At 45.3% G+C, this 24,477-nt stretch overlaps 1 protein-coding gene across 1 annotated transcript; it reads right to left on the reverse strand.

The window, feature by feature from the left end:
* Nucleotides 1-559: 559 nt before the first annotated feature.
* Trim42 (tripartite motif containing 42) lies at nucleotides 560-21,176 on the reverse strand. Its single transcript, XM_057768989.1, has 5 exons — nucleotides 20,836-21,176; nucleotides 16,771-17,468; nucleotides 13,903-14,720; nucleotides 9,898-10,122; nucleotides 560-646 (listed from the first exon to the last, which is right to left on the reverse strand). The coding sequence occupies exons 1-5, from the start codon at nucleotides 21,174-21,176 to the stop codon at nucleotides 560-562; spliced, it is 2,169 nt and encodes a 722-aa protein (XP_057624972.1).
* Nucleotides 21,177-24,477: the final 3,301 nt, after the last annotated feature.

A 24,477-nucleotide genomic window follows, 5' to 3' on the forward strand; every position in this document is an offset into this window, starting at 1 on the left:
AGCGAGAAGAGGAAGGCGTAACCCTTTTCCTGGGCCAGAGACAGACGGCAGACCCTGGGCAAAGGCTGTGGGAGGGCACAGGCTTAGTAATTCGAAAGAAAACTCATGGTGCTGGCTGCTGCATGTTGAGATAAATTACATGTTGAGGAAAATCATTTCCCACCAATCACTGACTAGTTCAGACACCCAAAGCTAGTTAAGCCAGCACTAGAATGAACACCCAGGGGTCCCCACTTCTAGACAGAATACTCTTTAGCACCTAGGTACCTGCATTTGTTCCATACACAGCACAGCGGAATACTGAACCCAGGGCTAGACCTGAGCTATAGAGACCCACAGGCTTGCTGCTTTGTGTCTTGGTTTCATCATAATGAGCCAATCACAGAAGATTATGATGTCAGACATTTCCTTTTATTGGCCTTTAGGAGACTCCTTTTGGAAAACCCAGAGGTACCGGAGACACTCATCTACAACCTCCTTGAAGAACGTGGTGAGAAAAACACATGTGGATACATAAAGCTACGTCTCTGAGCAGTGCAGTTCTGAACAGTGTTCAAGGCTAGAAGCGCTTCTGCAGGGCAGACTGGATATTCTTCAGCAGGCCCCACTTAGCTCGGTTCTTCCCACGCCCATCTGGTGTTACCACCTGCAACAGGAAGCAAAGAGTGCATGGGAGCAGCCACAAAGGGACACCGGCTCCTAGAGCACAGGTCCACTCCATGCACCCTGACAACTATGGAAAGCCTGAACGGCCAGTCCCCCTTAGAGATGAAGAGACCCAGCCTCAGGGCACCACAGAGCTTTCCCAGCGCCCGCAGCTAATGTGTGCCAGCATTGCTGTTCTACAGATTAAGTTTTACTTCTTTAAAGGCAGTTCATATAACCAGATGGGGGCAGACATGATAAACTAGCCCCCAGATGGGCTTTCTCATAGAACCCCACTCCAGCCTCCGGAACGTTCTGTTTCTTTCCCATTTCTCACCAGTTCTAAGTTTCAGCTGAGGTGTTTGGTTTCTTTACTAAACTTGGAGTGACCTGCTTTGCGGAAATGACAGCCTTTTTGTTTGTTTGGAATCTCTGTAGTCTCAACTTTGCCTGAGGTAAAGAGCACATTCTTAGAGATGTGCATGAAAGATGAAGAGAACATAATTTGTAAGATGTACAGTTTCCCTCTCCCCTTTATACAAATGGGAATGATTTGGTAGGTGAACGATCCATCAAGACCAGCCACAAGAGACATTCATCTACAGCCTCCTTGAAGAACGTGGTGAGAAAACACAGATACGTAAAGCTACGTTTATGAGCAGTGCAGTTCTGAGCGGTGTTCACAGGCTAGGCGCGCTTCTGCAGGGCAGAGTGGAATCAGTGCTACCTGGGAAAGGCAGACTGTACTGGGCACCAGGACAGAAACCTCAGAGCTCAGCTTCACCGTGGTTACCACAGCTGACTTTGAAGGTGGTGGGCCTCTTCATTTCTCTGACCTGGTAACATTACCATCCCCTAATCCACATTTACTGAGGAGGTATTTAGTGACCAAAGTTGGGATGAAAGATCCCACTGCCCATACAACATTGATGAATAAATACATGGCGGGGGGGTTGAATTTGGTGGAGAAAAAGAGATGCTTACACAAAGCATAAAGTTTCTATGATAATTTTTAAATCTTTTATATTTATATTGAGCAAAACTAGAGGTGATACATAGATATAATCCTGATAACGATGAAATAAAAATATATGATACATACAGAGCTACTGGGGATAGTGGAAGAAACCTAATGGTACTGTGAGTTATGGGGTTTGGAACTTCATTGAAAAGTAGATATTTTAAAGTTTGTCTTAAACTGTAGTAGGGATCTTCGAAGACAAAGGCTGGATGATGTAATGGACAGAGGGGGTTGAAGAGTGTTTATGAGCAAGGGATTCAGACAGAACAGAGGCCAGAAGAAGCAGAAAGACAGACTTGAAATGCTACTGAAATTGAAATTACAGTTGGTGTCTCCTTGTCCCAAGACCCTGACTTAGCACTGTCCAAGAGAATCACGCCGGAGCTGTGTGGTGGGGCTGTTCTTGAAAAGGAGAGGAGAGTGAAGGCTCACCAGCTCCTGGAAGCTCGATTGGAAAACTGATTCTAGAATCACATAAAAACAGTGCGGGCAAACCCTGATGCAGCCAGTTCACTCATGACCATAGATGCAATCATATAAAACCAAACATACGGTAACTGAAACAGCTGTTAGAATGGCACAGTCAAACAATGCATGGTGATAACCAAGGACTTAGTTCACGAAGCTAAGTAGAATCCAGCATCAGAAGAGACAACCATAGTGCTGGGAGATGCTTAGGATAGAGCTTGGGCTTAACATGGGCCAGGTCCTTGGATTTAGTTCCTGGCACCATAACCAAACCAAACCAAGAAAAAAAAAATCATAATTTACTTCATTAATAATGGCCTAAAGGAGAAAAATCATGCATTTATGTCAAACCATGCGAATAAGTCATTTTCTATGCACAAGCTCACAGAAACCTGGAAGTCAGAGGGCCTTTCCTTAAATGCTATAAACCTAAAACCTGAATAAAAACCATTAAGACAAGGGAGAAAGTTTAGCATCAGCAAATGACAAGTGTATCCACTATTGCTACTGTCATTTTATGTATGACTCAAGGCTCTCGCTAAAGCGATTAGGAAAGAAAAAGAAATATAAACTCCAAGACTGTGAGGGAAGAGATAAAATCACCATTACTTATAAATAATGAGATTATATACCTGGAAAAACAAGTCGAAACAGATAATAGAGTCCATAAAGATTTGCTGGAATTCAGATTTATCTACAGAGAACAGTAGTTCTACTGAGCCAGCCATCTATTAGGAATATACTAAGACAAAGAACAAACATTCAGAATATCAGTTTCTGCACTATTCACTTTTTTATCTTTCTAGATATATTTAAGGGGTACAGTGTCTGTTGATATACATACGCATGGTGAAACACTCCAATAGGCAAATCAGTACATCTGTCATTTCACATAACCACTGGCTTACAATGTGATTCTGCATCTAAAATTATAACAAATTTAGCACACATGACATGGTGTCATGCTGCTCATTAGCTCACGAAACTACATAGTCTACCCAGGAACATGGGCTTGAAGACCCCAGAAAACTTCGCAAATGTTTGCATAAATGTTCAGACATACGGCAAGCATATCAAGTGCCTTCCAATTAATTGCTCACTGGTTTTCTAATCATATTCTGTCTGGATTTAAAAAAGAATTTTAAAAAAATAAGCACAGTGAGTTCCTTCAAAGTTTGTATAAATAAATCAGCCTCCAAGGTTAACTAATTTAGGTTTTTAACAATAAACAAAGGTAATGGGGATACCTGGCACTTTCTCATAGCAGCACAGAGCTGATGTTAAGAGCCAGCCAAAGCAGAGAGGTACCAGCCCAAGTGGAGGCTCTTATCTTTGAACGTCTTCACTCCAGTTTGAGACAAAAACCTCGAGGCTTCTGTTCTTCAGTTCCGAGCCCCATAACTCACATCACTCTTAGCTGCTTTCACTGCTCTGTGTCTCCGTGTGCAGCTTACAGTTTTCAGTTCACCTTTATCAGAGTACATGTATATATTGTCTCCATTTTTGTCCAGCAATAGCTGGTCTGCCAACATATACACAGTATTATCTTTACCTTACATACGTTTCTGTTTTTTTTTTTTTGTCAAAGCAGAAAGCATAGTGCTGAGATATACTAGAGGATTCAGAAATGAACCCCTACATATATGGGTAGTGAATATAAGATCACAGCAGCACCTTGACCCTACTCTATGGAGTTAAGGCAATCCTGGGCAGTAACCTCAGTAAATGGGCTCAGCTGTGGAGAGCAGCTACTGCTGTTCTTGGCATTACATTCAAAGGTAGACTCTGTATGCAAAGAACTTGAAAAGTAAAACTACAAATTCAGTAAAAGAATATGTAGGAGGTTATCTTTGCACTCTAAGTCAAGGCAAGGACATTTTAAACAGCACCCCAAAAGGTCAAACCAAAGGGAAAAAATTATGGCTTCAATATATCAAAGTTCAAGACTTCTGCTGCTTCGTGGAGTACAATATGAGCAAAGGTGGTAGACAAATATCAGAGGAGTGGGAATATTAGCAGTGTCTAAAAGCATCATCTGTACTATATGGCATCCTGTGATTCACCAATGGAGGGGTGTGTGCAGTAGAGAAGTGGGCAGAGGGTGGGCGTGCTTACAGGAGGAACCCTGGAAGGGAAAAAGCATTTGAAATGAAGCATAGAAAATGACGTCAGATGGCATAGCTATCAGGGAGGAAAACAGGAGAGATCTTGATAGATGCAGGTGAAACATAGGGTATAAGGGCCCTCTTTTCTTATGGAAATAGCCATGGGCGTGGCCAAATAAAGTATACCCCCTATTTCATGACTCAGAAATTTCAGTCATAGTGAATATCTTATATGAGATGAATTGTATCCCTCTGAATTTACATATCGTTATCCTAATCTCCAGCACCTCAGATACGAGTCTGTTGGAACAAGGCCTTTAAAGAGGCGATGAACTTAACATGAGGTCATTAGCCCAGCTGCTATTCTTACAGGAGGAATTGAGTGTAGACCTTAGGGATGCCTTGGCAAAGATCACTTAGGAGCACAGTGGGAAAGACTTCTAGTTGTCTATGGATCCCTGAGCTATAGCAACTTGTTACTGTAGCTCTCCCTGACCCATACAAAAATCAGAGAGATTTTATACCTCCATCCCACCCACAAGCTGTCACATGCTGTCTGTCACAGCATTATTGGCGGGAACCTGGGTGCCCACACGAGCAGACTGGTGACAGGTAAGAAACAAATGCACACTAGGATGGATGGACTAGCATCAGCAATTCAGGGACAAAATATCCATAGTGATGTAGATCAGCAGTTCTCAACCTGTAGGGACACCTTTGGGGGTTGGGTGACCCATTCATAGGGTCACCTAGCACCTTCAGAAAACACCGATATTTACCTTACATTTTGTAACAGTAGCAAAATTACAGTTATGAAGTAGCATGGTTGGGGTCACCATGATACGAGAAACTGTATTAAAAAGTCGCAGCATTAGGAAGGTTGAGAACCACTGATGTAAATGGAGCATTTAAGCACAGTGTTTAGAAAAAAAGGGTAAGGGGAGAAAAGATGAACATAACACTCTTGTGTGGATTAGTGACATGGCAATACATATCTTATAAGAACACACAAAAGCAAAGAGATACAAGTAAACCCTTCTTAGGACAGATATCACAAACTAGAACATAAAAATCAGGAAATGTCCTTGCAAAAATCAGTACAGATGGTTGAGAGGTATAATATCAATCAAACCTTGTGTACACAAAGTTCAAGATGGAGTTATACTTGTTCTCAGGGGTCAACCTTCTCTGGCTGTAAGGCAGGTAGAGAAGGACCAGGAGACTGACTTACAGGAACATTTCAGATTCTTTGGAAAACAGTAAGCACAGGACACAGAGAAATGCAAAGTCTGTCCGTTCTTCAGGGTCTGGAGCCACTGAGCGTGAGTCTGAGTAGGCATCTAGGGAGGATGTATCAGTCCTGCAGGTGATACAGTGTCGGCCACATGGGCTGTCCTCTAACCTCAACCTTTAAGAAGATGTACGACAGCCTTGTGGAGGGGAATGGTCAGGACTTCATGGCAGACAGGCCGCTCTGTTCTGTGTCCAAGTTCCAGCTGCCTCACGGGCTCAGGAGGGGGCCCTGCAGAGACCCAAGGTGACCAAAAATGGCTTCTTGAGCACATAGATTCTGAAGGACTGACCGATAGAGAAGGAATTTGAGACTGACTGCCTGGGGACATGGGTGTCTGCATTCCCTGAAGGGCTCTAAAGACCCAGGAAAGCATCAGTTAGTGAGCATTGCCAAGCTCGAGACTTTACCTTTAAATCTGATGTAATTTAGTAATCCAATTTATAGATTAGAGTGGCAGATCAATGAATCCGCACATAGAGCTTTGTCTGAACCCTTATTTCATAGCTAAGGGGACCTTAGGATAATTAAGTGAGCTGTTTGGGGATGGGAGATTTTCCCATCATTATGGGCTCAGTGTTATAATGGCTCCTCAGGAGGAGAGGCAGGTAGAGGCAGGAAGGAGTCCGAGGGAGGTCTGGTGGTGGGAGAAGGACCTGGTTGGAAGTTGATGTCTTGAAGGAGGAGGAAAGGCACACGAGTTAAGAAATGTGAGTAGCCAGGAAAAGACAAGGAGTGGGTTCTTCCTTGGAAACCGCTCCACAAGAGAATCCAGAAATTGAAGGCTTTGATTTAGCCAATGAGAACCATTTTGGACTTCCGAGCTGCAAGAATGTGATGAGTTGGGCTGCTTAACTGCTAATTTGTTATAGTCCAAAGGAAACACACACACAGATGTGCAGTTAGGCTGATCAGGATTTAAGGCGCGTGGAGACACAGTGGAAAGAGGAAGAGGTGATAGTTAGGAATGGGAAGTGGTCAGTGGGTAGACCCACAGGAGGATCAGGAGAAGAAACGGAGGCCAACAGACACAGAAACTGCACAAAACACATTTATCTGTCCTTCAAAATAGACCATTAAGCTCTTTGATGTTAGAGACTTCGAGGTGGAAATCATGAGCAATAAGGAACAAGGAAAACCAACATTGTCATGGAGTCTGGCCAGCTGGTGGTGCTGGGATTGGATTCAGCAACATGAGCCCTAATCCAAGGCTCTTTTCAATATATAACTGTCCCAGTAACAACAATGGATCTATCAAATAAACAGCTCTCAGGCTTTGATAGCTCCCTCCTTAGTCAGGTGTTCCATCTCCAGGACTGGGCTCACTCCTAGACTTATTTACGGTTGATTATGGTTCGGGAAGCTGTGCTCCCTGGCTGTGAATACGCACAGACCTAGGTTCAACTCAGCCTCACCTCCTTTGTCTCCTCCAGCTGAGCTTCCTCCTTGATGTAAAATCTGAGTATCTGGGACCATCAGTGATAATGGAGATACAGTGTCTGACACAGATTTGACCTTCAGATGGGACCTTTAAAGTGTTACATAACTAATTTTCTTGTTTCACGTTCTGTGCTATGTGCCAAAGAAAAATTCTTAAAAAAATAAAATCAACAAGTCTTAGGCTATGCAAATCAAATATAAAAGGTTCTATTTCTCATCTTTTATAAAGGTCCATATGACGGAAGCATGGCGGTTTGGATAAGAAATGATTATGCTACCTCCTTGCAGCATTCAAATGAAACCTTTCAGAAATACGCATAGCACCAGTGCCAAAGGAAAAAATTTCGATTTTATAGGAAAGAGCTAAAGTCATTACTTTTATGAAGCTTTATAAATGTCATTCAAACACACCATCTTATTTTCATTTGCTGTTGAAGCCTTTACTTATGCAAATCATGACAAGTGTTAAGGAAGCCAGTGTTTCCTCTGGAATGCTAATAGAACCACAAAGAAGGGCGGAAGAATTACTTCTGAAGGAAAAATCTATACCGTAGCTCCTTGAGTCGGATAACAATGAAGCGTCCAGAAAACCTCATTAATTAGGGTTCTGCTCATTTAGATATTGTATGAAAAAGCAAAGAGACAGGAATGCATTGCCCTCTCTTTCATTGAGGGCAAGTTAATCACATAAAGACAATTTTAAAGAGATGCTATTCCTTGACTGGTTGTATAAAACATTCCGTTTTCCAGCATCTTATGATGCTTTGCGATTATTAATTTTATTTATCAATTTATTTCTTCACTCCTTAATTTAGACATTCACTCATATATCCATTTGTTTGGTTACATTTTTACTCATGTGTTCGTTCAATAACCGTTAAGAAGCTACTGTAGATAAACTGCTTTGGTAAGCACCGTAGCAGGAAGAAAGATGAATTAGGCAAGAATTTTGTTTGCAAGGAGGTCACAGTGTGAGAGAGATGAAGAGACTCCAGAGGGTAAGATGGCAGACGGTTGACAGTCCTCAATTTCTCTCTCCGTCCCCAATCCTCACTCCTAGAGATGACAGATGATTCATTAAAAATATTAATAACTACTGAGTGCCCTTCATGGGCAAGATATTTTCGAGGGATGCTAAAAGGCTGAGAAGGCAGATGGAATGAGATTAAAGGAAAAATCTGCAGTCAAGAGTATAGAGTACGGTTTGTAGCAATGGTTGTGAAGCTTTGGGGCTCTGGAGTGAGAGGGTCTCTGTGGTGACGGACCAACAGGCAGCAAGATTGGCTGAGGAACAGCTGAAGAGCCACCAGGCAGGCATCCTCATCACACTTCCTGGGCGTGTGTCTGACCTCTGTGGGAAGGGGAGGGAGGCATGACAGCAGGAGGTGATGGGGATAGTCCCACTCTGCAGACCGCATACACCTGATTTTCCATTCTTCATCATTATTAGAGACAACGGCCAATCAGATTCTTTCCCTCAAACATCTGCCCAAGTAGCTAAAGTGTGATTAACCAGACTGTTGGGTACTGAGCCATTGGATCACTCAGAGCAGGGATTGAGACCATCTAAAACTACATGAAAGTGAAAGCTGGATTTAGGGGAGCAGAAACTAAGGGATGACCAAAAATGAGGCAGATTCAGAGAGAAGCAGACCAGAGAGGAGGAGAAGAGAATGGAGGGGAGGGGAGGGGAGAGAAGGGAGGAAGGGGAAGAAGATGCAAGAAGGGAGTAAGAGGGAAGCAGAGGTGAGAGGAGGGGAGGAGAGAGGAAAGGAAGGGAGGAAAAGGTGGGGAGGAGAGGAAAGAGAAAGTGAGGAAGGGAAAAAGAGAAAAGGATGATAACTTCCTAGTTTGCGTGGGCATCAAATCAGATGTATCTTAGAAGTCTCTTGAGGCTGTAAGTCTTCTTCTAAACCCTAACTGAATAGACACATCCTTTTTACTTTTTAAAGAGCCTCTAAGACTTATTCAGATTCCAAAGAGCATCTCCACAGTTACATAGTAAGAGAGCTCTTGGCAGTCCTGGTATTCTTAATATCAATCCAATGACATTCATGAGTGTGTGTCACTCGGGACCTTGAAGAAGAATGAGCTCTCCAATACAAAGAAGAATCAGCTCTCCAATACAAAGAAGGATAGTTTGTTTCCTTGCTTTATGGAGCCCACCTGAATTGTTCAGTGTCTGTTTTTTAACTCCCAGATGAACCAAAAATAATTTTAGTATAAATATGTCTTAAATATTACATGGGGTGTACTTGTACCACAAGTTTTATTTGCTGTCTGCGAGAAATTCTGATTTAACTGGCTGTCCTGCCTCTTTGCTAAATTTCACACCTCGTCTTTGTAGGGTGTTTGTTTTTCAGAGAGTAATTACTCTTCTCATACAGCGATGGCGTGTTTACTAGCCCCTGACTGTGGAGGGAATAAGGATTAAGCTTGGTTTTAACTCTGAATTTCTGTATTCTAACATAAAGCCTAGACCAAATGGTTTTTGACTCAGTAGAACCTACCATCCTCAGACCTGCAGGCTGCTTCCTCAGTCTGCGTGGGTTGTTGGAGACCAGCAGCCCTACCTCCGGCTGAGACTTAAGTAGTTTTCTGGGCTAGAAGGCAGAATTCTCTGTTGTCTCTGGTGATCTTTAAGCCATTTCTGAACTCTACCAAGGCATTCCCATTTGAAGGGCCAGAGAGATGGCTCTGCTAGCAGCGACTCAAGAGAGTCAATAAGCCAGATGAATTCAATTTGATCCCCAGAACCCAAGTGAGAGAAGTTGAAACTGACTTTTGCAAGTTGTCCTCCTCTGACATCCATGTGCACACTTGGCATGCATGTGTGTGCATGTGTGCATGCATGGGCCCCTCCAATAATTTTTAGGAATCAAGAAGCCCAAATAATAAAAAAATTAAGAAATGAATGTACACAGTACCTTGCAGATGTCACTCCACTGCCCGGGACCGTTGTCATTGATGGCTCTAACCTTGAACAAATACTCTGTGTTGGGGGTGAGGTTGTGCAGCTCCAGGTTCTGCTGCATGATGTCCCGGATTTGTCCACAGAGCTCTGTTCGGACATTGTTAGGAGGGGTGGTAACGAGCTCATAGAATTCCATCTCAAAGGAGTCCACGTCTTCTGTTGGGCATGTCCAGTAAACCTAGGAGAAATGGGTGTGTGAACACGGCACAGATACACACCACTCTGCTGTCCTTCCTGTAAAGATCTGTGCTGTTGACTGTGGGCTGTGCGTAATCTGACCCCATCTTGTATTGCTGCTGAGGGCTTCAATTAGATCATAGGTAAGGGTCTTGGGAAGCTCTGGGGGAGGCCTGGTGTGCAACACATTATGGATTTTGGGAACAGGGGGTGGCTCTTCAGGGTTCTGTTACAGTCAGTCGGCACGGAGGCAATGGCCGTGGATGTGGTTTACCAGATGCCTTTCGTGCATCAGCGCTCATATCAGACACTTTTATCTCCAAATCCGGTAATCCTCAGAAACCTCCAGAAGGCAGATTGCATCCTCCCACTTTATAGGCACAGAAAGGATACATTTGGCAAATTCTAGTGAGTCACAGACCATAGGAGAGTGACAAACTTGTCCCCTAGCCCTTTATAGTGAGGAAATACCCAACAATGGAGACAGAATGTTTGTACTCAAATCAGAAGACATCAGCTCCTGAGAAGAGATTCAGTAACAAGTCTTAAACAGCAGATAAGATTTGACATAGAAAAATTTATGACAATAGTGTTTTCACATTTATTGTGTGTGTGTGTGTGCACATGTGCGTGTGTGCAAGTGTGCACTCACACCATAGCAGATACCATGGAGTACATGTGGAAGGTACAGGAGAGTTTGCTGGACTCTGTTCTCTCCTTCCACCTCCTGGGTCCTTGAGACAGGACTTAGGTTGTAAGGTTTGGTGGTAAGTGCCGCCATTTTGCTAGCCCTAAACTTAAAAAAAAAAAGTATTTTAAAATCACATTTCAGCCTGGTGGCAATGGTTCACACCTTTAATCTCAGCACTTGGGAGGAAGAGGCAGGTGGATCTCTGAGTTTGAGGCCAGCCTGGTCTACAGAGCTAGTTCCAAGACAGCCAGAGCTACACAGAGAAAACTAAAAACTTTGTCTCAGAAAAAAAAAGCAGATTTCTAATACTTTTATTATATTTTTGGTTACAGTTAAATGTCATAGGTATAATTAATGTATAATTTTATGAGTACTAAGTAAATTAACCCAGCAAGTAAAATTAACTAATTTTCCTTGTGTATTCCAACAAAGACATTTATGATAACATGCTTTGGAAATGCAGAAAAGTATAAGGGAAGAAGATAAACGTCCTCCTAATCCTCAGGTCGGTTCGTTCCAGTGTCTCTCCTGTCAGGAGACGCCAACACACTAATGCAATGGGATTGCAGGGCTTTGACTTGTTCTCTTAATTACACTTCACATATTTTATACCGTCAAAAGTCTGGTAAGGCGCTGTCTTTCAGATCTCCCATAGAGGCCAGCAGGAAGGCTCAGGGAGTAAAGCGGTTGCTGCTAAGCCTGACAACCTGAACTTTGATGCCCAGGATTCCTTCAGTGGAAGGCAAGAACTGACTCATGTTGTCTCCTGACTTCCACATGTATGCTCTTGCATGTGCAGGTGTGTGCTCACGCGCGCGTGTGCACGCGCACGCACACACACACACTCTCTCTCTCTTACACACATACACTCACACGCAGACTCTCCCTTTCTCTCTTACACACATACACACACAGACTCTCTCTCTCTCTTACACACATACACACAAATAAAATGAATACATGTAATGAAACTTAAAAAAAGAAATCAAACTGTTCCAGAAATAACTGCCCCCTTCTATATAGCTGAGTAGTCAGGTTTTTTCTTTCCTAGTTTTATCTCAAATAAATGTTACAATGAATATTTTGGGGCATAAATCCTCATCTGATATTTTTCGTAATTTCTTAGGAAGGGAATGGGAATTTGGATTATTTCTAGAAACCAAATTGAATTAAAAGATCTCTAGGATTTTGCAATGCGTACTAATAACTTTTAAGACCAACTTGAACATTTTGCATACAGAAACCCTGAAGATTTGGGGATGATGTCAACATAGACTAAATCATTTTCATTGCAGATCCACAATGAATCCTGGGAAAGGCCCATTTCATGACCCTAGAACAGGGATCTTCGTTATTAATTATTACTATTGTTATTATTATTATTACTATACATTAAATCACTGTCTGGTCATAGGTGAGGTGGCAGTGAATTGCTTGGTTGGCTTGATAGGCCTGCCCCTTCAAGCTTATCCAGGGTAAGTTTAGGCAGCACAGGTACCTTCTTCAAGTTGAAAAATGGAACAGAACCCACCAGGCCTTTGCTTCATAGCAGGAGCTGTGGACTCACTGAGCTGAAACACACTGTCCCCAGAGTTCACTGATGTCACCTGTACTCTGGGCCCTGCTGGTTTAGGCATATCTTGTGTGAAGGACAGGGAGGAACACTGTGCTGTGTTTGAGGGTCTCTAGAAGGGCTCTGTTCTACCTCGTACAGCTCTTGTGGTATTAGTTTTAGCCTCTAAAGCAAAGATTAAAATGTCTCGCAGAACAGGAAGATAAAACTTGGCCTCTGCATGGTCCTCATTTTCTTGTGTTTAGACTCTACCACTGACGTACAGTCTGCAGACAGCAGCATTGGCAACATACGCTGTGAGAGACAGACTCTGAGGTCCCGAAACTGGGTGACACAGAGTCTACCTTCTAACAAGTATTCAGGAAATGTTAGTGTTTGGAAATCACGAGTCTAGACATCAAGATGCCTATTATCTATGGGAGAGGATCAGAAGATGAGTTCTGCCATATGGAAACAGGCCACGGATTAACATAGGAGGTATGTCCCCATAGGAACCGTGAAAGAGCCAAGAAACTCTCTAATTCAGTATTTAGTTGCCCAGCAACCCTTTGCCTCTTTGAATTTGAATAAGGTACTCCTTAAGCAAGTCAGGGAAAAACCTTTTGTCCACATTAGGTCAAGAAGGCCAATGGCAAGTCTTGTCTTAGATGATGACAGGCACAGAGATCTGTGAGATGCCTTACTTTCCCCATCATCCCTAAAAAAAGATGGATATCAGCAGGGAACTGGAATTTTCCTGCGGATTGTCATTCCAATCTTTTTAAACCACGGGGAGTCAGAATTTCAGAGAGGTAGCGGTTGAGAGGAGCATACAGCTGGCAGCCCATGGAGACTGCCTTTCTAACCCATTCCTGGACTGCTTCCTACTTTCAGAGGCTCCCAAGCCATTTTGGTTGTGAGCCTAGCCTTTAACGGCTGAGTCAGCCCTCCGGGCCTCCTAAGCCATTTTGAAACTTGCTTTGATTCCAACTTGATTCTCTTACTTTTTGCTTCTTCTTTCTTTTCCTAATTAATTAATTAGTTTTTGTTTACTTATGGTATGGTGGGTATGAATGTATGTATGTGAAAGTGTGCTCACTTGACTTTTACATTAGTGTGAAGATCACACTAGAGGTTGATACCATCTTTTTTTCTCTATCCCATTGTTATTCTATTTATTTATTTATTTATTTATTTATATTATTTATTTCTTAGACAATATCACTGAACTTGGAACCCCACTATTTCCACTAGACTAGCTGATCAGAAAGACCCTGGGATCCCTCTGCCTCTGCCCCTGCCTCTCAGCACATTTCTCTTTCAGTCGAGCAGGGCTGGGGTTTACACGCACCTATCACTGTGATTTCATTGCACGGATGGACTAAGAAACATTCAGAACCCTACATTATTTGGCTAGGCTGACCTGAGTCTAGAGGAGCAGATTCGAGCGACCGCATTCTAGAGGCCAAAGAGATATGGGCAACCTTTTCTGACCCCCCTGCTTTCATTCTGTGCCCCACACCATCCCTTTCTCTTACCTTGGCAGCTCTTGGATACACCAGAGTCTGGTAGATGACAATGGGGCCTGGGGGCTTCACGGAGGCATCATTGAATGAGTACCAATTGTGGAAGCTATTGCTGTTTTGTGGGGGCTGAGTCTCCCCCGTGGCACTCCAGTAGGTATAGAGGCCGTCAGTTGGTTTGGCAGGCGCAGTAGACTGGGCCCTCCCAAAGGCCTCTATTCCCATCTTGTTCTTGTCGTTGGCCGCACTGAAGGACAGCAAGGAGGAGCTTCGCTGGTATATCTGGTTGCCGAAGCTGTGGGTGCTGAATGTGACCTTCCTGGTGATCATCATTTCTGAGTGGATAGGATACTGGGAAGGGAGAGAGTCCCCCGAGGAGCAAGTCTTCTTGGGTCCCGTGGGAAAGAGCTCGTGGATGGCGCTGGAGAGTTCAGCGAAATCCAAGGGAATGCAGTGCAGGGAGTGCAGCCGCAGCTGAGGGTCGGGCCTGAAGGTGTTCTGGATGCCCTCCTCGATCTGGTCCACCAGGATCTTAGCCGACTGCAGGAAGGCCACCTGTCCCGTTTCCTTCAGCGCTTCCTTGGAGTAGGCGATCAGGCCGTCCATCTCGTTCACCTTCATGGTGGTGATGTACACGTACTTCTCGATCTCCTTCTGCCTGGACACCTCCAGGTTCTCTATCTGCTCCATGATGATCTTCTCTTTCTCTTGCAGGATGGCTCGCAGTTTAAGGAACCCGTTTCTGATCTCCTTCCGCTTCGCCTCCTTATCGGCTTTAAAGCTGCTCTTTAAAATGTTGAATTCCATTAGGTCGTTATCAATTTCGTATCGGACTGAAAAACAATCAAGTTGGCTACTGTGAAAAGTCTCATCTTCCCAGATGTCAAAGCCGTATCAAACTGGAGCAAATCTCTGTGGGCTCAAAGGAAATGACTGGGGAGAGGGGAAGGGAAGACACCTGGAGGTGGGCTGACACAGGCTAGGACAGGCTTCTGAAAGAAAGGGCCCTCTGTCCTTCTTCCCCATGCCCCAGGTATAACTTTCTTCTGGCATACATTTCTTTTGTAGCAGAGAAAGAAAGAAATTTCTGATGGCTGCGCAATGCTGCCTTACAAAGACTGGTCTGGAGATCTTCAGCACTGACAGTGGGCTCCTCCTTATGGATATGGACTGTAGGTGGCCCTGGGGCCCCACCCCATCTACCCAGCATTCTATGTGTAGAGTGTCTTGTCACTGTTTAGCGCTGGTGCTGGAGACTGGGTGGGGATGTGACTCACTGGCTGCCTTGTGTGGACTTTAGCACAGTTGTCTTATCCTTGGAGGGGATTTTAGCATCTGCACTGTATGATCATTGAGACCAGACATGGAATATTCCAAAGGTATCCTGGCTAGTTTTATGTCAGCTTAATACAACCTGGGGTCATGTGGGAAGAAGGAATCTTAATAGAGAACATAACTCCACAGGATTGACTTGTAGGCAAGCCTGAAGGCGTTTTCTTGATGATTGAGAACTGATGTAGGAGGGTTCTAACTCACTGTGGGTGGTGCCTTCTGGGTAGGTGGTCCTGGATGGTATAAAATCAGAGGCTGAGCAAGCCATGGAAGAGCAAGTCATGAATAGCATTCCTCCATGGCTTCCACTGCAGTATATGCTTTTTAGTTCCTGCCTTAGGTTCTTGCCACGATTTCCTTCAATGATAGACTATGAGGAGGAAGTGCAAAGTAAATCCTTTCCTCTGAGTGGTTTTTGGTCATGGTGTTTTAGCACAGCAATAGAAAACATAATTAAGAAAAGGCTTGACCGTGGTGGAGCACACCTTTAATCCCAGCACTTGGGAGGCTGAGGCAGATGGATTTCTGTGAGTTCGAGGCCAGCCTGGTCTACAAAGTGAGTTCCATGACAGTCAGAGCTGTTACACAGAGAAACCCTGTCTTGAAAAACAAAAGCAAACAAACAAACAAAAAGGCAAAGGCTTATATGGCCCTCTCTAGAAGGAGCCATTTCCCTAAATGGGTTTCTAGGACTGACTGGGGACGAAGACATGTCTGACCTGGTGGAGACACATTCAGAATTATGAACACTTTACTGAAGTTTATGAAATATCATTGTACTTGGTTCTAGTATAAAAACCAGGGTCAGTTCCTCTATAGAAATTGTATTCTGTAGCCAGTATGAATAACTGTGAACATGCAGGCAGAAGGAAAACAGGCTGGACAGAGTATTACTGGCTGTTTCGGAGTTTTTTTCCTGATGCTATGTATTCATTAGCAGCTTGCTCAATTCGTTGCCTACAGCTTTGACAGAAAGTTCACGGTAGATACCTTCACCTAAGATGACTCTCAGGATTAGATTAATTATTCCTCCTGGAAACCAGGAGGTGGGAGATTAAAAATAACCTGCATGTTAAGTAACAAACAAAACTTCAGACTTGACTGGAGAAAACTCCTCATTTTTCCCTTTTGGGAAATGAGGCCAAAGTTCAGGAAGATTGTGACAAAGATTGAAAGAGTTTTAGGAGCTTATTATTCTCCAGAGTGGTGCCCCCACCACCCCAGCCCACACTCCAGCAGAGAGGCTGAGAGCATGTTTCACAAGACTGACTCTGATCATAGCAACCCAATGAGGGAACTACTATTATCCTTCCCATTTTATAGATGAAAAAACTGAGTCCCAACGATGCAGTGACCTAGTGACACTAATGGCTGGTGGTAGCTGTCATGGATGCAGCAATGACAGTGACTTGCTGGCTATGTCAGGGTCTCCCAGTGTCTGAATTTTTCCACCACATGAAGTAAGGCTCCCTAACAGGTGCTCCACACCAACTTCCAGCCTTTTCCACAGTGGGGAGTTACCCTGAAGGGGAGTGGGAAACCGACTAAGACCTGCTTTGAACTTGGCGATGGCGCTGAAGAGGGCGGCAGACCTCTCCGAGCAGGCATCTATGAGGCTGACCGTGTCATGGCCATTGTGAAAAGCGATCTTGCAGAAGGTACAGAGCAGCTGGTTGTCGCTGCGGCAGTACTCGGTGATGCGGCTGGACGGGTGATGGATGCAAATCTTCTCGTCCTGGTCCTCAGCGCTGGTGTCTACGAAGACGTGGTCCTGCATCGCCACGTCCGAGTGGAAGGCCTTGAGGCAGTCGTTGCACAGATTGAGGCGGCAGGTGACACAGCGCTTGTAGGCAATGCGACGGCTGCGGCACACCTGGCAGAGGATGGGCCCCGAGGACCGGTCGAAGCGCCATTTGAGGTAGCCGTGCTGCTGCATGTAGCGTTTGGTGAGGCGCCCGCGAAGATAGTTTTCTGGAAGGTGCATCTGGTGGCTGTAGGGCATGCAGTGCGAGCGGTTGCACATGGGGCAGATGAGGATGAAGAAGTTCTCCGTGACTTCGGCATGCTTTTGCAGCTGCCGCAGGCACTTCTCGCACAGGCTGTGGTTGCACGGCAGCATGAAGGAGTGCAGGCGCAGCCGGTTGCACATGGGGCAGGTGAGATGGCTCACCAAGTGGCTGCTGGCGGGCATGGACTTCAGCTCCTCCAGCTGGGTGTCGCTGCTCCCTATGCGGAGGGCGGTCTTGGAGCTGAAAGGAAAAGCAAACACAGGTGTCAGGAACACACTCAAGAACTCCAGAAGGATCTAGGAAAAGGCTCCTGATTGCTGCCTGGCTCCTTGGTTTGCCTTCACTCTCTTAGTAAATAAACTCAGTAAGGCATTTGGTACCTGCCCCTGGTACCCATGCCAAAGCGTTTTGAAAGATGATTAAAGACGAATTTAATGCCTATTTGGACTGAGTACAGTCTCTGGATCCAGCCCGAGTCCTGCAGTGCCCCCCTGCTAATTTTAATTTTGAGGGAAAGAAAAGCAGCAGAGTGATTGCCCATGTGGTGTGGTCAGCTGGGCCTGGAGGTTCCACTGCATGCTAGCAACACCACAGAGCATCAGCAGGGAACAGGACCACAGTGACTTTGATGGACCCGGGCGGAACTAATACCACTGTGTGATGCTGGAACTCAGACCAGAACATTGTCCAAATCACTAAAACGACCTCCCACCCTCCTGTGCAGGGGAATGTGAGTGATGGCTCCTGCTCTTCTTTCTCTTCCCAGAAGCAGATTCGTGCTCCGTATGTCCTGCCTGCCTTCTAGACAAGAATAAGAGACCTGACAGATTGGCTGTATTCTCACTCATATGAACTCCCGTCCTGTTGTGGCCTGTGATGCCTTCTTACTCAGGTATGTCACATTGGCATGGAGTGGGACATTCCTGCTTGATACAATGAATCAATAAATCTAATCTTGCCCGACTACAAGAGTGCTTTTGGTGGCTGTGCCCGGAAGGCAGTTGACATGACCATTACTGTTGTATGTGGGCGGGGACATAGGGAGGTAGTAAAGGACCTTTCTCAGATAGCAAGGGACAATCTGAGCTACGCCAAAACCCCTGAGAGCTGACTTTCAGAGCATCAGCAAAACACAAGGGTCTGCCTCCGGGAAACGAACACAGGATGGGGCAAGGAACTTTTAGAGATGCCTGTTTAGAGAACTTCTTAATCTCTTTTGTGCTCAGTTTTCCGAACTGTAAATCAAAGATTACAGCCCTTCCTTGGGAGTTTGTAAAGTACATAAGATAGTGTGAACATGGTCCCTGCCAGCACTCCCCCCTGCGATTCATCTGCTAATGTCCACAGTAAAGGAGGGGACCACGGTGGGAGGAACTCGTAGTCAAGCCCGTGAACACCCACGCACATCTGCTGTAGTGAGTTACGGGCCTCTATTTGTCTATTATCTGAGGTCAGCTTCATGTATTCAGTTGTACGAACTACAAATGCTGGCTGTGCTTGTGGAATTCAAGTGCTTGCTCTGAGCAGCTGCAGTCGGCGTAAAAGCAGCTCAGAGAAAGAAGTGACCTGGCTGTGGGAACAGAGATGCAGGCCCAGGCGCAGTTTGTGACTATTCCTGTCATTTCCCTGTTCAAAGCAAGGTGATGGTCTTAGTGCTAGGCTGCGTTCCCTTCTGCCCTAGCCTTCCTGGTTTCCCTTTGTCCCCATCTCCTCTTTCTTGGCCCCAGAGCAGTGGCAGTCAAAGGTGTTTCCCAGGAATATTGCCCTAGGGTGACCCTGAGTTACAGAGTGTACCCTCGTGTCCTTAGGCATCCAGACAGCCCGGCATCCCTGAGGACTTGGATGCTGAGATCCAGGCTTGCAGCCTCACTGTTTTCAGCCTTGTTTCCTTTTTGTTGCCCAGGCTCCTGCTTGGTCTCAGAATGGTCACCTGGGGTCATAAGTCAATTGTACATGTGGTATCTGGATGGGCTTCTTTGATAAAAAGATAAGACTTCTTTTATAAAAAGATAAGACTCAGAATTATTCTATAATAAATGGAGACAACATAAGAGGGGTGTGTGTGTGTGTGTGTGTGTGTGTGTGTGTGTAAGAGAGAGAGAGAGAGAGAGAGAGAGGGAGGAGATACTGCATGAAGAGAGAGGGAACAGGACCAAGAGAGACCTGTTAATGGTCCAGGGAACTGGAGTGATTGTGAGACAGGGAGTGAGGAGGAGAATAAAGTCAAGGAAGCTAAGACAGACCAGAGTGGGCGAAAAATGAGGATGCTGTGCAGGATTGGGAGGGAGAGAGTCTGGAGACCAGGAGGACAGAGTGGGAAGTCACGTACCAATGCATCTGAGCTGACTCCTAGCATTGTATAGCATCCCTGACCACCCTCAAACAGACTGAGGTTCAAAACATAGGCGTCTGGGCCCCTAGGTTCTGTGCCAAAGCAGATCCTAAGCCAGCAGCTTTGCCGTCCTGCTGACATGCTCTGCTGCTGCTCCTCTGCATGGTTCAGCCTCTCCTAAGTGCTGCCCTGTTCTCACATCTGCATTCTAAGCCTCCAGGTCCCATCCTCAACGCCACCAGATTCTTCCCATTAGAGTCACTTGGTGGGGATAGAGCTCTCACAATTTTTGAAGTCTAACTTGTATCCCATGATCAGTGAAAAATAGAATGTTAATGGGTGGAGACCAAACGTGAGTGTTTTTAAAGATCCCAATGGGATTTCAGTGCACCTCTGCGTTTGGGAGCCACGGATGGATGTCCAAGGTGTCTGTTTAAAGCAGCGATTTCAGCCCCCCTCCCTGCTACCTTACAGGACTGAGCTGTGGTCGTCCCTCCTCTGTGGAATCCTCCCTTGCTCCTGAGTCCCCTGACATGTGACATTAAAAGAGCAGTGTGCCAGATGTGGGGGCTGCTACCTTACTGAGTAGTTGAAAACCTGAGTGTTATGACTTCGGATGGGAAAGAAGGGGTGACCGGCAATTCAGGGTTACCTCTGCAGGTTATTAAGGTCAAAGTGGCTCCTTAGAAATTCTTACTCTTCAGGTAAATGTTGCAGTTCATAGGGAGCTGAAGAACAGTTTGTATTTTTTTTTTTATCCTATAACAGGCTACAGACCACATACCGTATCATGGTCTCCATTTTATAATATGGCATTTTAAAAAGTAGGACCATTGATCTAGCTCTGAGTTCAAGTCATGATTCTACCTCGTCCTCGCTGTGTGGTTCTGAGCAGTTTAGAATCTCCCAGCTAAATGTCCTCCTGGGTCCAGTGGGCACAGGGTGAGGGAGAGGAATGGCTACATAAACAGTGGCTGGCAAAGTTGCTTACCAGTAAGTATCAGCTATCACTTGATTGCAAGATGAAGAGCATTTGGAGGTCAAAGGATGTGGCATACAGTCACATAGATGATGTGGTCTATACTACCAGGGGATGTTTAGTGTGCACTTAACTGCTGCAAAATCACCATGGATTTTTTTTTCCTAGGTAGAGTGCACTCTAGGAAGCCCTGGTCTGTTCTGGGGTTCCTACAGCTGGCATGAGTTCCCCAGATTTTCTTTCCTTCTTGATTGCTTTTTGCCAACATAACCACACGATGGACAGGCAGCACTTACGAGATACGGATGCTCCGAAGGCAACCCCTTTTGAACGTGATGGTGGCATTCCGGCAGCAACGGCTCTCATAGTAGTAGCATTTCATATTGGTGTTGGTTGTGCAGCAGTACTTACAGTTGGGGTCGTTGGCCCAGGAGCAGCAGCACCAGTGGCAATTGGGGTTCTCCGCGCAGGTGCAGTGACAGAATTGGCAGTTCCGCTCATCCTTGTAGGGGCAGGGGAAGCAGGTGCAGTTCCGCTCTGAGGTGAAGATGAACTTACAGCACAGACAGGAGAAGAGCCGAGGACAGCATCTCTGCCAGGTGCAGCACGGAGAACACACACACATAGCGGTCTCCATGGCTCTTAGATCTTTGGTACTAGGCCTCTAGGGTTTTGACAATTTTCTCTACCAGACTCCTGAGGTCACTTCTCCCCCAGAGGGATCCTTGCCCCCTCTAGGGAGGCTGGCAGTTTGGGAGTTGCGGCAGGAAGCTGGCTAGTTTGTGAGGCCTTTTCAGGTGGTGTCCCTTCTAGGAGGCTTCTGAGCTGGCTTTACCTACTTCTTCAGTCTGTGGACATCTGCTTATGTCATAATCCCTGACTCCCACCATGCTTCAACATGCTAGGTAAGAGGAAGGCACCCAGGGCCAGTATCTGGCATGGGAATGCATGCTGGGTGTTTGCCATGCAACCAGCTCCACGGGAATGGTGGCACCCTGACCCTTCTGGAAACCTTAGCTGTCACCTGTCACCTGTCACCTTTCGAGTTCTCACAGAGTTTTCAGGTGTCATCTTTTTTCTTGGTTGGTACGTTTCCTGATATTTGGGTGAGCTGACTTCAGGGTTTGATTTTATTGACTGAAGGACTGGTTAGAAATACAGAGAGACGTGTTTTCCTCTTCCATCAACAGAACTCTTAGACAAGCAAAGCACAGTATTTACACATAGTGGTAGTGTCACGGTCGCTATTTGGAGAAAGGACAGAGACACGGGTTGTCTTGGGCCGTCCCTTACTTTCAGTGATCCCTGTTCATGAGGCTTTATGCCTAAGTCACTCACAGATTTAGGACTGCAGGCTTTGCTTCTTCTCATCTGTACCCAAGCCCCGCCCCGCCCCATCCCGTCCAGCCCCGCCCCACCCCGTCCCGTCCAGCCCCGCCCCGTCCCGTCCCACCCCGCCCCACCCTGTCCCGCCCCGTCCCGTCCAGCCCCACCCTGCCCCACCCCGTCCCGTCCAGCCCCGCCCCGTCCCGTCCCACCCCGCCCCACCCTGTCCCGCCCCGTCCCGTCCAGCCCCACCCTGCCCCACCCCGTCCCGTCCAGCCCCGCCCCACCCTGTCCTGCCCCACCTCACCCTGCCCCACCCCACCCTATCCCCCCACCCTATTCCCCCACCCTATCCCACCCCACCATATCCACTTACCAAGAGGCACATAGTCATTAGCTGCTCTGCCAGCGTGCCCTCAGGAGCCCCAGAAACAGGGCCCTATATATCGGGGAGAATTTTGCTTTTCTCTTTGTGCAGCTTACAAAGATGAAAGGAGCAGAGGTTTCATGGCCACACCATCCTAGACCAGGAATACCGTCTCATTATGTTTCCAGAGAATAGCAGAAGTGAGAGCTGATTTTGGCTGCAGGAGTTTTAGTGAATAATTTATTATCTCTTCCCATGATTATCACTTTTGTAATCGGAAAGAACATTCACCGAGTGCTAACTGGGCCAGCCTCACATGGAGTTTAGATATCTACAACTGAAAATCCTAAATCCTAGGGGGTGCACTTTATTTTTGATAGCTATTACTAAATTATTACTCCAAAGCAAACTCCAGTTTGCACCAACACCAGGAACAGGTGCATGACACCTCTGTGTTTGCACAAATTTAGTTTTATCAATAAGCTCCCCTACTCTGGGGGCACAGAGATCTGAGTTCCTTTCACAGGCCAGTTCAACTTTGGTCTTTATAACACATCCTTTTTTTGCTTCTTCAAAAGCATTGAGATGTAATTCACTTGCCATTAAAGTGAACATGTCAATGCCTTTTGGTATATTCATTAAATTGAGCAAATGTTACCATTATCAAATCCCAAAACATGTCTGTCACCCCCAAAAGACACCCATTAGAAGTCATTTCCTCCCCTATTCCCCAAGCCCTCACTGAACAATCTTTCTGGTTTATGCATTCACCTATTCTACAAATGGAATAATTTGGAGTCTTTTTTTGTGTCTTGTTTCTTGACTTGGCACATTTCCAGGGTTCATGTTGAACCACATGTGAGATTTCATTGTGTGTGTGTGTGTGTTCATTCATGTGTGTATATACACATGCAGGTTTGTGGATATTGCCTACACGTGCATATTATGGAGGTTAGAGCATGCTCATAGCCATAGCCAGATAAGCTCGTTTTTGCAGAGATTCATAGTTGGTCAAAATGCTGAGAATATGTGAGTCTGAGTAGATAGCCATAGAGGGCTCAGCCACATCTACTTCCCTTAGCTCAAAGCTCTGGAACATTGAAGAGTGGACACAAAGAATGTAGAGCTGGATGATGGATAAAAGAGGTGGAATTCTGTCTTCCGGCATGAGGAGGGCATTGCACACAGGAATAGACAAGAGCTGAGATTATCTACACAGATCAAACCACTAAAACTGACCCTGGGGTCCTCCTATCCCTAGCTGAGGAGCTTGGCAGTTGCTGGCTGCCTAGGGATAGAGGATCACATTGGGGGTACGGCATGTGCCCATGTCCTAGTGGATGTTCCCACCCCCATATGTGGATGGACAGCACAAATTGTACTTAATTGGTTATTAATTTAAAACACTAAGAGGACATGCAGATGAGAGGGAGATATCTTGGGGAGTCCTGGTGGCAGTTGGAGGGAGGTAGTTGGGAGTGGATATGATCAAAATCCATTATATGCATTATGGAACTTTTAAAGACTAGTAAACGATTAGAGAATCTCATGTGATCTGACCAATTATAGAGATGAGCAATGAAGGGAGCTCCCTAATTCTTTTAATGTGGCCAAAATGAATTCACTCAACCTAAACTGACAAAAATTGCAGTCGAGAAAAGGCAAACTAAAGCCCATCTAATTTGAGGCAGCACAAATGGAAGTCTTTCGTAAAGTATTCAGCAGATTGCAATAACACATTTAAGAAATGGTGCAACTTACCTTTCGTCATCTGTTCTAATAGGATTCTTCTCGCAATCATTCGAGTCACCTGCATGTGTGCAGAAGAGGCATTCGGCATAATACGAGTGTTTATGTTAAAAACACCAAACACTATGGGGTTTATATACAGTTACTTTTTAAAACAAGATAAAGTCTTGCTGGGTGGCCCAGACTAACACAGAACTCAGGACAGTTCTCTTGCCTCAGCTTCCCAGTAGGTGGTATTGCAAATGTGCACCACTTTACTTGACTTATGGTTGACTTCTTAATGTAATGAAGTTTAAATATCTCAGCCTCAAAGCCAGCACAATGTTAGAAAACACCAAGAAAAGAAAAAAAAAAGAAAGAAAGAAAGAAAGAAAACACCAGAGATTCACTGTGGACGAGTGTTCTGCTCTGCCAGCTCTGCTCCAGGTCTCTAGAACTTTTTCCTTCTATTGTCTTTTACTTTTATGATTTTTTTTAAAAAAATTATTTATTTTAT

Source organism: Chionomys nivalis, chromosome 4, assembly GCF_950005125.1.
Source record: "Chionomys nivalis chromosome 4, mChiNiv1.1, whole genome shotgun sequence".
Classification (NCBI taxonomy): Eukaryota; Metazoa; Chordata; class Mammalia; order Rodentia; family Cricetidae; genus Chionomys; species Chionomys nivalis.

What these genes read in the sequence shown, in the direction of transcription:
- Trim42 (XM_057768989.1), bottom strand. Translation starts at nt 21,176, where the DNA reads ATGGAGACCGCTATGTGTGTGTGTTCTCCGTGCTGCACCTGGCAGAGA. An exon ending in CTTCGGAGCATCCGTATCTC is followed by an intron (nt 17,469 to 20,835) that starts GTAAGTGCTGCC and finishes TTTTCCTTTCAG; the next exon opens with CTCCAAGACCGCCCTCCGCA. An exon ending in AGTGGAGTGACATCTGCAAG is followed by an intron (nt 647 to 9,897) that starts GTACTGTGTACA and finishes TTCCTGTTGCAG; the next exon opens with GTGGTAACACCAGATGGGCG.